Below are 11,740 nucleotides of genomic sequence, written 5' to 3' on the forward strand. Positions count from 1 at the left end.
TCAACTGGATTTAACAAATTGTTAGTGCATATTGTACATTGATTGGGTCATATTAATCTAAAAGACTCATACACGCACGACAGATGCCTTCCATCTAATTTATCACCTTAATCTGCAGGCATATTTGGATAAGGAAGGTATATGCTTTGCCGATTTTTTGAATTTTGGATAATAACTGATATTGACAGCTTGTAATGATTTTGCAATTTTGCAAAACTAACAAATCGACTTCTCAATTTTTCACTAGTCAAATGAGCATATATAGATACTCTAATAGAACAACAACATTTGGCACCGTCGCACAGATCCACTTCTTCGTCACAATCAATCAAACTCCATGCACAAATTAAACGAACATCAAAGTAACTTACAACAGACTACAAGAGTGATCACAACTCACAAGTAGTCCTTTTTCTTGAGTCATGTAGATCGTGCTTTCTCCCTGTCCCTGTAACAAGCAAGCTACCAAGCTGATCTGCTCATTACTTATTGCAACGTCCCACATTCACAATAGACATCACTGTGCACACTGCACACACACATCTACTGACAATCGATTAGCTTGCAGCCACACCAGTGAATCCTGAAGAATCAGATCCGGCGACAACACGATGAACGCCTGCAGCGGTACGAGGAGCAGGGTTGACGACCCTGCAGTTGCGCCTGATCTCTCCCTGCGTTCCAGTCAGCACCCCGATCTGCCCCATCTTGAGCATGGACCTGGCGAACTTGGCCTTCCACGTGGCCTCGCTGCGCACGAAGGAGTCGACCAGCGCCTTCATCGTCGCGTTGGTCAGCAGCGCCGCGTCCGATATGAAGAGGCCCAGGTTGTTGGTCAGGCCGACGTAGTACTTGTTGTCGAGCTTGTCCGGCGTGATGAGGTCCATGAGCGTCGTCGTCATCGGGAAGAACTGGCTGCTGTTCGATGGGCAGATGCTCTTGAGCAGAAACGCGTAGGCCTTGCTCAGTGCCGGATCAATCTGTGTACCCGCCTCACAGCAATGGTAATTTGGTGAATGGGTAAGAACGTCTTCACTTCATGCATATGGTAAGTGGGTATGCTTACCTTGTCAGGCGAGCTGAAGTTGTACAGGCGGTCGGCAGGATTGTCGGGGACGCCGGCGAAGCTGCTGCAGTGGGAGACGCCGATGGTGTGGGCGCCGGAGAGGACGACGAGGTCCTCGACGGTGAGGTTCTTGGAGGCGAAGCTGTCGGCGAGCTGGGTGGCGTTGAAGAAGGGCGGGGGCAGGTCGTTGAGCGCGTCCGTGTCGCGGGATATCCGGCCGTCACGGCGCCCGGCCGGCAGCTGGTAGCCGAGGCCGCCGGAGAGCACGACGCTGTCCCGGGCCGCGAAGGCGAGGATGTCGGCGCAGGAGACCACACCGGGGCACTGCGCCTCGACGGCCGCCTTGGCGCGGTCGATCACGTCGAAGAACCGGAGGCTGGGGTTGTTGGGCGGCGCGTCCTTCTCCGCCGTGTTGTTCGGGTTCGTCGTCGAGTCGATCAGCACCGAGCCGTCGCAGCCCTGCAAAGGAGGTTGAGGCGTCGGTGCCGTCACTCTCAGGTGAAGTCCTTTACTTCCTCACGACCTCACAATAATAGTGCTAAGCTTTGTGACATAGAAATGGTATCTAGAACTGTTATGCAAAATACTTCCATTTCATCATATTTTTCAAAACTTTTCTTATGTGCATGTGCTTACTCTGACGAAGCAGTCATGGAAGTGCAAGCGGATCAGCGCCGGAGCGACGCCGGAGTTGTTTCTGAACGCGTCGGCGACGGTCTGCTGCACGATGGTCTCGGCGGCGGGGCACATCCTGTCGTAGAAGCCGAAGTCGAGGCAGGCGGCGGCCGAGAGGAGCCCCGCCAGGAGCGTTGCGAAGCGTAGGTAGCAGCGCTTCCTCGTCATAGCTGTATGTGTATAGCGAGCTCGTTCTTCTTCTCCTGGACTCTGATCATGATCGGGTGTGGCACGGGGTGGTTTTATAGGATGTTAGGATGCTTTGCCGGCCTGTAGGAAACGGAGGGGCAGTTCGGTCACGGTGGAAGACACAACGATACTTAGTGTGGTGTAAAAACTTCTGCAAGCCGTTGGATCAAGAAACAGTAATCTGAACATTCGTCAAAAATAGGTGAGTTCTCTCTGCGGTATGTTAATTAAGTTGCTTTTTCTTCGGTAGATTTGGCATATTCAAATCCACTGGATTAATATTTAATGAAGCAATTTGGCATATTCAAATCCAACTGTATTTTCTAATCAAACAAGTATGTGAATCCCATGCTCTCGTTGTTGTTGGTTATCCTCTCGGTTTGAGGTCCTAGTTTTACATCTCTATCATCTATTTTGGTGGATGAGCTTAACTAGCATATAAAACTTGCGCAGGTAGACAATGGCTTATAGATCTGACCCTTGTTCTGATAGTGAAAGTCAAAGGGGAGCCATCACATGAGCTCACCTCCAGAGGTATGGAAGAAGGGGTAACGGTGGAGGAGAAAAAAATTCGGGTGCGGGAATTGGCTTGATAACTTTTTTAGCAAGTCAATTTATTGCTTATGGAACTAACTTGCCTAGGACCCTTTGGTAGGGCTTCTCAACCGGCTTCTTAAGAAGCCCTAGACGACGAACGAAACGGTTTCGTACCCGAAGTCTCGGAAATCTCGCTGAGAGGAGCGAGCAGATGGTGCGGGAGCCGAAAAAATAAGCTTCCCGTGGCTCCTCCTTGTCCGTGAGACCGGAGTCCCAGGATTGCCCTGGAGCAGCACGAGCGAGGTCAGGGTAGAGGAAGACGGCGCACGGGCGAGGTTGGGGCGAGGGTAGACGGTGGTGCCGGCGCAGGGCTGGAGAGCACTGGCGGCGTGGGCGAGGTGCAGGCGAGCGCGGGATGCTGTCAGCGCAGGCAAGTGGGATGAGCGCGGGAAGCTGACGGGACGAGGCGTGGGGCTGGAGAGCGTCGGCGGCGCAGGCGAGATGGAGGCTAGCACAGGATGTGGAGGGCCACGAGTGAAAGGATAAAGACATGCTGGCCACGGGTGAATGGATAAAGAGAGAAAGGAAAGTAACGAGAGGGGAAAATAAAAATAAAAAGGAAGAAAAGAGGAAAATGAAAAATAAAAATAAAAAGAGAGGAGAAAAATAAGGGCAGAAAACAAAAAAATAAAAATAAAAAGGATAAGGCTATTATAGATATTTTATTATTTTTATCTATGTTACATAGCTAGGAGAAGCCGTTTTGCCAAACGTTTTTTCATCTAGACAAGCCGAAACAAAAAAAAGCTGCTTCACCGAAGAAGTCACAGCCGTAGCCGTTTCAACTACAGCCGCAGCCCTACCAAACAAGCTTTAAGTATATGTGTAGGATCGAAGCCCTCCTCTAATCTAGCTATTTGGGGGAATGATAGCACAAACTGCACATGATCTCACAATATGGTTATCCATGACTAAATTTTCTTGATCGCAAACTTCGAATGTTATTGTTGTATATCCACATGGTGTGTTGTGACTTAATACCAAATAGGGTCATCAGTAAGATTGCACAGAGCTGCCTTCTGTTTTGCGTAGACTTACCTTGATGTTTCATTTTATGTAAATTGATAACATCCATATTTAAATGAGGTCATATTTCAACAACTCATGAATGTGTGTTTTACTAAAATCAAAAAATTAAGGTATTTCAGATACAATGCATTTATGAATTAAGCATAATATCATGTTTTATAAATATTATATTTGACAGGATGTATTTCACAGCTGGAGAAGTGACATTTAGTACCGGTGCTCAACCCTCCTTTAGTACCAGTTTCGCAACCGGTACTAAGTCGTATTACCAACCGGTACTAAACTGTTTTTCACAAAAAAATTGACGAACGCACACACGCATCGTAAGTCACAAGTCATGCGATTTTCACGCATAATATGCGCATGCACGGTCCGTGGGATTCGAACCCATGACCCATAGCCTCGCACGAGCCTTCCTTACCATCTCACCTATACAACACATGTGATGAAGTTGGATATACTTTTTTTTAAGTAACCCGTGAACTTTTAGTACTGGGTCATAACACCATCGTACTGGGTGGTGTTATGACCCAGTACTAAAGGTCCTCCGTGGATCTCCAAATTTGGACCTGGTACTTAGTACCGGGTCAAGTACAAAGGCATGGGACAAAAGGTCCCTTCTCCAGCTGTGTTTAGACTGAATGAATTTGATAGTAAAATTGCTATATAGTATTTCTTAATTCCAAAAAAAGAGAGAAAGTTTGAGCTAGGCACATGCTTTTTCTGGGAAAGTTCATTCTACAACCCTTAACTATGAGCTTAGTAGTTTTCAACCCTCTATTATGAACCACTTGTGTTTAAAGCCTCGACTATTAAACCTATCAACTTTGGACCTCTAGCCAAATTTAGAGTTATTTTAGGTGGCCTGGTGTTGACGTAGCAAAGTGTCCCAAGACTAACATAGTTTCGAATTTAAAAAAATCGTAAATGACAATCTTTTGGTTTTTAAATACTGCCATGTGCAAATAAATCTGGCACGAGGTTGGAAAGTGAATGGTTCTCCTAGTTGAGGGTTGAAAGGTAAACATTTTCCAAGTCAAAGTTTAAAAACCAAACTCGCGAAATAATTGAGGTTGTAAATGGACTTCTCCCATTTATTTTACACATCCTACCATTAATCTATGGCCCTGTTTGGCATGGCTCCAGCTCTGGGTGGAGCTGCTCTACTCCAAAACTCCAGGTAGAGTCAGCTCCACTCCAGAACTCCAGAAATAAAATGGGGTGTTTGGCTAGATGGGTACTCTCAGCTCCAAAAAAAATCAATTTCAGTGTTAATTGCCATTGTTGCCCCCAATTCAGGCCCCACTTGTCATCCTCTCCCTCTCCTTTCTTCCTCCTTTCTTTTTCCTCTCTCTGCCGTTGCCCACTGGTCACCCGAAGGAGGAGGAGGGGAAGGCACCAGCAGGTGGGTGGTGCTGCCGGCGGCGGGAGGTGCGGCCGGTGGCGGGGCTAGCGCGGGCGGCGGGGGGTGCGGCCGGCAGTGGGGCTCGGGCGGGCGGCGGGGGGTGCGACCGGCGGCGGGGCTAGCGCGGGCGGCGGGGGGTGCGGCCGGCAGTGGGGCTCGGGCGGGCGGCGGGGGGTGCGACCGGCGGCAGGGCTCGGGCGGACGGCGGGGGGTGCGACTGGCTGCGGGGCTCGGGCGGGCGGCGGTGGAGGCAGCTGGCGGCGGGGGTGCGGCTGGCGGCAGGGCTCGGGCGGCGGCGGTGGGGGCGGCCGACGGCGGGGGGTGCGACCGGCGGCGGGGCTCGGGCGGGCGGCGGGGGGTGCGGCCGGCGGTAGGGCTCGGGCGGGCGGCGGTGGGGGCGGCCGGCGACGGGGATCGGGCGGGCGGCGGGGGTGCGGCCGGCGGCGAGGGTGGGGCAGGCGGCGGTGGGGGCGGCCGACGGCGGGGCTCCAAGGCCGGAGCGCGCGGGACGGAGGGGCCACGGCGGCCGGCGACGGGAGCGACGGGCGGCGCTAGCGCGGTGGAGACCGGTGGAGACGAGCGTGTAGAGTCTCGGAGGAAAATAGAACGAACCGTTTTTTCTATATAACCAGTGGCATTGGTGGGTAATTATCCACCAACTCCACGAGGAGGTTCAAAAGAGTGGTTTCTGGAGTAGCAAAAGAGGTGCTCCAAAACTCCACCTCCATTTGCACTACAGCTCCATGGAGTTGGCAACTCCATGGAGTTTTGGAGTTGGGGTGTTTGGCTGAATTTTTTGATGGAGTTGCTGGAGTTTAGGCGTGGAGCTGTGCCAAACAAAGCCTATATATCACAACGTGGTGCTGTCAAATCAAATAACGGATTTAATGCTTGTTTTCTTTTTGATCCCGCAGCCTTCAGACAAGGAACGGGTAATGATCCTGTCATGCATGGAAAGGCTTGGAGAATGACTAGAGATGTCCTGCCTTTTTTTTTGAAACGAAGAAGAGTTGCCGATTTTCTTTTCTTTTCATCTCTGATTTATATAATAATGAGCAACGTGCAGGAAGACAAAACGATCAAAAAAGATTGTGATCCATTTCCGATGAAAGGAACTTGAATATTGACAAATATAAAAGTAACAGGCGGTCCATATTGCCAGTGGTAATGAGAAGTTGTGGCTTAAATATACGAGGAAATTCAGTTTGTTCATGTCCTCGACTGATTCCAAAGGTGCATCTGTGTCTGTCTACTCGGTGATGACTCCTCTCAGGACTCCATCCAGTGTCCCATTGTAGCCTGACAGTAACCCGGTGTCTGTTCCGGTTCCTTGTTGCCATCCTCGATCAAGATCTTCCATCTCCTGGACCATTCTTGCTAAGACCTTGATGCCACATGTTGACACATGCCTAGCCATTGATTTCTCTTCCATCCTCTCCTGGACCATCGTACTGACTTTCGTATGCTTCTGGAGTCTGCAGGGCCCCGGCATCGCCATAGCTCTCCGGTAACCTGATTGGTTTCTTCATCCTCTTACTACTTCAACTACTTCTCCAGTGAAGTTCTACAACTCTATCAGCTTCTTTCAGGCAAAGCTAGCTCCCTCCAGTTCTGCAAGTACCTAACACAGTATGGCATTGAACAGTTATTTTATTTTTATTATTCAATTATAAACAAGCATGCAAAGATGCCTGTTGTGATGATTTTTCTCATGCCCTTATTGAATTCTCAGTTAGATGGTATGGAGTACCTGGTACTCCCTTTGTTCCATTCGTTTTTGACTTTTCTAGATTCATAGATATTATTATGCATCTAGATATACACTATATTCTATTATGCATCTAGACATACACTATATTTAGATGTATAATAATATTTATGCACCTAAAAAAGTCAAAACGACCTACAATTTGAAACGGAGGGAGTAGTAGTTTTGCTCATTTGAAACTAGATTGTATATTTACGAACCTTTGAAACCTGTTTTTTAGTGCAGTTCAAATACTTTGTTGGTAGTTGGCACACCCGTAGACCTGGTGACTTCACCTAACATGTGATTTGTTTTGGTTTATTTTCTTGCATTGCGCTTCTAATGAGTCCTATATCACCAACAAATCAAACCGGAGAAAATATTAGCAAGTAGAGCACAAGAGAACAGAACGTTCCAATACAATACCATCATCTTGCATTATAATTTAGAGCAACCCTCTTATAAAAGATTGGTGCACACACGAGCAGTAAAACCATTATCAGTATGTCATGACAACATTATCCTACATTGTTGAGTCCCCAAAACAAATCCAGTCTAGTGTGACATTAGGATTAATAATGTAGGTTGTATATCATCATATTGACAAATTCAGCTTTTCTTATTTTCTGTAAGATGATATTTTTGTAACAAATTATGCACGGATTCAGTATACATGCACCCGCATATTGATATAAAGCTTATTACAGTACTTTATTTGGCCCATGGGCGTGTATAAATCATCAATATTTTTGTTAATGTACAGGTGCAATTAAATGGAAAATAAGTATGTGTGCTTATATTACACCAAGGCTAATAAAATATAATTGTGTAGTGCATTTTTACAATATATACCGGTGGCGTAATTCTTTATTGCCCCACCAGTCAATTTTTATGTTGTAAACAAACAATTGGAACAGTAAAGTCCGTCATGGGCTGGCGAGAGCTGAAAACACATGAACATGGCCTTGAGCTCTAATCAGGCCCACAAATTAGTGGTTTAACATGCATGGATGCGCGGGTGTGGTGGGCCTTGAGCTCTAATCAGGCCCACAAATTAGCGATTAACTAGCATTCTCGGATTTTCTATGACGTTAGTTATATGCAATCTTTCTGGCCCACTTGCTAGCTGTTGTGGATAAGGATAGTGTTTGGTTCGTGCTAAGGTAGGGAATTGGATTACAGTGTATTTGGCGGTGAAATGGGTGGTTACCCTATTTGGTTGCACTCTGGTAACATAATCAGATTACGGTGTGGGTGTTGTATCTGATTACGGTAGGGGAGGAGGGATAACAAGCTTGTATAGATATTATTTAGGTAAATGATTTGATTACAATGTCACTTGATTACGAACCACTGCAACCAAACATATGTAATGGGATTCGTTAGCTTCAGTAATAAGATTACATTACATTTGAGCCAACCAAATACCACCGTGCATGTCATACCAAGGGAAACCGACACTGCTGTCATCTACCACGTACACTACATCCATTTGGCCATTCTTCCAGTTTAGAGGAGCCAACGTCGCACTGCCGGAGATCGCCATGGTCGTGCCGAAACGGTGAGAGTCCACGTCGCTGGCTTTGTTTTCCTCACGTCTTTTGTTGTGCCGAAATGGTGAGAGCCGGTAAGTGTGGAGGGGTCAATACACATTGACGCTGAACTGAAGAAGCAACAGCCTGAATTCCATGCATGCCAAGAAAGAGGTGGTGTCACTGATGTGCACCAGAGAAGAATAACTTCAGATGCAGTTGGTACATGCAGAGCACAGTCCCAGAGTTAGTTGGTGAATTTTTTTGCGCCAGAAGACATGTAACGTGAAGGACGTGTTAGTCGACGTGCTGTCCAGGATGTGTTAGTCGATCTGTATCAAAATTTGAGAATCATATATATAGGCACTGGAATCACGGCAAGTTTGCCTGTCGGTGCACACTCTCAGTGAAGGCAGACTTCTCTGCATGGCAGTTATTAGTAATTTTTGTGTTTTAAGGAAGTTAGTTTTTCATGTAATATCAGCAGTGATTAAAATAGCCGGCGCTATTATAGTACCGCAATAGCGTTCTAGACAAGCAATCACTAAGCTATGCGCCAATGTCTATAAATTCAGCTTACAGACTATAGCTCCTTTATCGATCCGCTGTATATAGCGGCTTAGGACTTAGCGGCAATAGCGTCCGCTTTGATATTACAGTTCTTGAACCTTGATTCAGATATATATGGTTAGATCATGATTAGCACATTGATGTTCATCGTCACTATTAGTAAAGATTGATTCTTAACAGTCAATATGTAGGCCAAAATAGCACTCCTTGTTCTCTATATGCTCTTTGTGCAGCATGTTTATTACAAACCAAATCTATTACTCCAACAAACTAAGAAGTAAACCGACCAAATTGATAAACAAGACCTACATAAACATACCAAAACAAACTAAGCAAAAGAATAAACAAACTCTAGCTACAATTATTAAAGGCATCCACAACAGTTGTATCCATAAAACTTCCAAATCCAAATGGCAGGCCACACTTGGTATGCTAGGGGTTTTAGAGCAATGAGTCTGATCATGGGTCGAGTTGATGACAGGTCGAGCTCATTGATGCTGCAGCTTTTCACATGGCAGTCGGCTTCACAACCTAGCATCATGAACCCGGGTCCCACATCATAGCACTTCCCCATCAATTTCTTCATCCACCAACGCGCCTGCACTTGGGTACGTTGGGTAGTTGAGGCAGTGAATGGAGAGGCCCATAATCTGCGACGGAGCCCACGGGTTTAGGGGGGAGCTCCGGGTTCTCCCATGCATGAGCGCATGCAGAGCGACGATTGCCAACCTAGCACGCTTACAAGCTCTGTTTTGCAGGGAAGAGGAGCGATCGCACTGCACAAAGTTTGGAGCCAGGCGAAGGGCGATGCCCAAGCAGAGCTGAAGAGTGCATGCCGATGCGAAGCCTCTCTGAAAGAAGCCTTCACCGATAAATCCAAGAATGACTGGAGGCGATTGGGAACTTGATCGTCGTTGTGAAGCCTCCAGGGAATGGAAAGGCTTCGCGGGGAGAGCCATCAACGGGCGCGAGGACTCTGGAATGATTGAGAGGTAGGGGAGAAAACTGCGGACTTCCTTCATGATTTGTGTAATGACTTTTGTACACTTGAATTTACCATGAATATATATTGGTTGAGAGAAGAAGAGTTGTAAATTATACAACTAGTGTACATATAATTCAGATGAAAATGATGAAACTTACGCTTAGTCTGGTTTCCTAGCCTCTCGTTCCTTTGTTGAGTTTCCATCAAACTTCAACAATTTCCACTTGGGACTAAATCGCCATTTATTTTTTTAGTAGTTAGAGTTCTACTACCTCTCACGGCACAACCTGAAACACCCCATCACCTTTGCAAGAATTGTCCATACACCAAGGATGTGTGGAACATGATCACTTCTTGAACTGGTTTACATTCATTGCAAAATTTGGAACAGTCTATTTCTCTTTATGCATGGTGGCTAAAATGCAAGATGCGAGTGGATAAAAAAGACAGACAAACTTTCGACAGCCTAATGATATACTTTTGGTGGAATGTTTGGAAAGAAAAAACCGGCGTATTTTTCAACATAAATCCTTGCCACCACTACAATTGGCGCTGCTCATCAAGTAAGACATGAACCAGTATAGACTTGCATTCAATGGTCGAAACGAAGCTACAGATGATCAGTCGTAGTTGCGTGTGGTCCTTCCATCCCGTGTCGTTTTTTCTTTTGCGCTTGGAGAGGCCTTCCTTTTCTTTGGTTGTACTGTTGTATTAGTCGTCCTTCTCCCCTCGTGTTATTGATCGTAGTTGTATGTGTAGCATTCTTTAGGTCTCCATATATAGCTGTTCAGCTTTTGTTTTGTTTCTTTTTTTACTTCTATTAATATAATACGGCAATCTTCTTGCTATCTTTTTTTTTAAAAAAAGTTCTACTACCTCTGTCCATAAATATATGACGTTTAGAACAAGCTAATCTTATCCTTAAACATTATGGAGGAGAAAGTACTAGGCATCGATGCGGTGTGGTCACCACACATGGACGCTTGCACGCAGGAGTACTTGGTTTTCTTCCTCTTGCCTTTTGGACCCATGCCAGTCGGTTCCAAATGTCGTCAAAGAGCTTTAATTTGTTCACTTGTTAGACTCGCATCGATTGCATCAATACGTGTTCAACTCAACCAGTTGAACCTAAAATAAAATTTAAGTTGAGAAAGTTGGGCATTTCACTTTTACATATTCCAGCCGCGTACAATATTAATCGACAACGGGTACCTAACCCCTGCTTCATACTTGTACACGGTGCATACAACCCCTTTTGACAACCAGTACTCCACACAAGAACCTTTTGCCGGCTTAAAAAGAGGCGCTGTTCTTTCTTCTCACACATGGATAGCTACATATATTCGTAGATGAACATACCAAGCTTGTAAAGTGGAGCGTATTGTAGAGCTAGGGCCGGGCAATCAGATAAGCGAGGCAAACATATAGACCTTGGTATCCGCATCTAGCCCCCAACAAAGTGGATATCAATCCAATTATGCACTCCCTGATGCCGAAATTTGGACGCAGGGAAATGCCATTTGATCAGCATCCTGAGCCCAGTTGCTCGATTTTGGACAACCAAAATCACTATGCCAGCACTGTAGCATACTGTAGCATTTTGTTTGTATTTGTGAATTATTGTTCAAATATTGACTAATTAGGCTTAAAAGATTCGTCTCGCAAAGTACAACCAAACTGTGCAATTAGTTTTTGATTTCGTCTACATTCAGTAATAATTCAAATATTGACTAATTAGGCTTAAAAGATTCGTTTACAACCAAACTGTGCAATTAGTTTTTGATTTCGTCTACATTCAGTACTCCATGCATGTACCGTAAGTATGATGTGATGGAAAATCTTCTTTTTGTATAGCGCTAAAGTTGGGATTTTAGGGTAAGTCCCTGGTGCAGCGCCGGCCGCTTTCGGAATAACTGCTGCATCACTGCACGCCTAGCTGATCTTG

The 11,740-nt window shown here is 46.0% G+C and overlaps 1 protein-coding gene and 1 long non-coding RNA gene across 2 annotated transcripts; one reads left to right on the plus strand and one right to left on the minus strand.

Moving 5' to 3' along the window:
* Positions 1-311: 311 nt before the first annotated feature.
* On the minus strand, positions 312-2,010 carry LOC117866002 (peroxidase 5). The gene is made up of 3 exons (XM_034750286.2): positions 1,703-2,010; positions 1,067-1,525; positions 312-980 (listed from the first exon to the last, which is right to left on the minus strand). Exons 1-3 carry the CDS (start codon positions 1,907-1,909, stop codon positions 558-560), a joined length of 1,089 nt encoding a protein of 362 aa, XP_034606177.1. The 5' UTR covers positions 1,910-2,010; the 3' UTR covers positions 312-557.
* LOC117866003 (uncharacterized) lies at positions 2,003-8,741 on the plus strand. The gene is made up of 2 exons (XR_004642705.1): positions 2,003-2,132; positions 6,443-8,741. It is a non-coding gene; the product is annotated as an uncharacterized lncRNA (long non-coding RNA).
* The last annotated feature ends 2,999 nt before the right edge of the window (positions 8,742-11,740 follow it).

Source organism: Setaria viridis, chromosome 7 (assembly GCF_005286985.2).
Source record: "Setaria viridis chromosome 7, Setaria_viridis_v4.0, whole genome shotgun sequence".
Taxonomy (NCBI): Eukaryota; Viridiplantae; Streptophyta; class Magnoliopsida; order Poales; family Poaceae; genus Setaria; species Setaria viridis.

Coding starts and splice junctions, on each gene's coding strand:
- LOC117866002 (XM_034750286.2), bottom strand. CDS start 1,909: ATGACGAGGAAGCGCTGCTACCTACGCTTCGCAACGCTCCTGGCGGGG. Junction 1,526..1,702: donor TCCATGACTGCTTCGTCAGA/GTAAGCACATGC, acceptor CCTCCTTTGCAG/GGCTGCGACGGCTCGGTGCT. Junction 981..1,066: donor ACTTCAGCTCGCCTGACAAG/GTAAGCATACCC, acceptor GCGGGTACACAG/ATTGATCCGGCACTGAGCAA.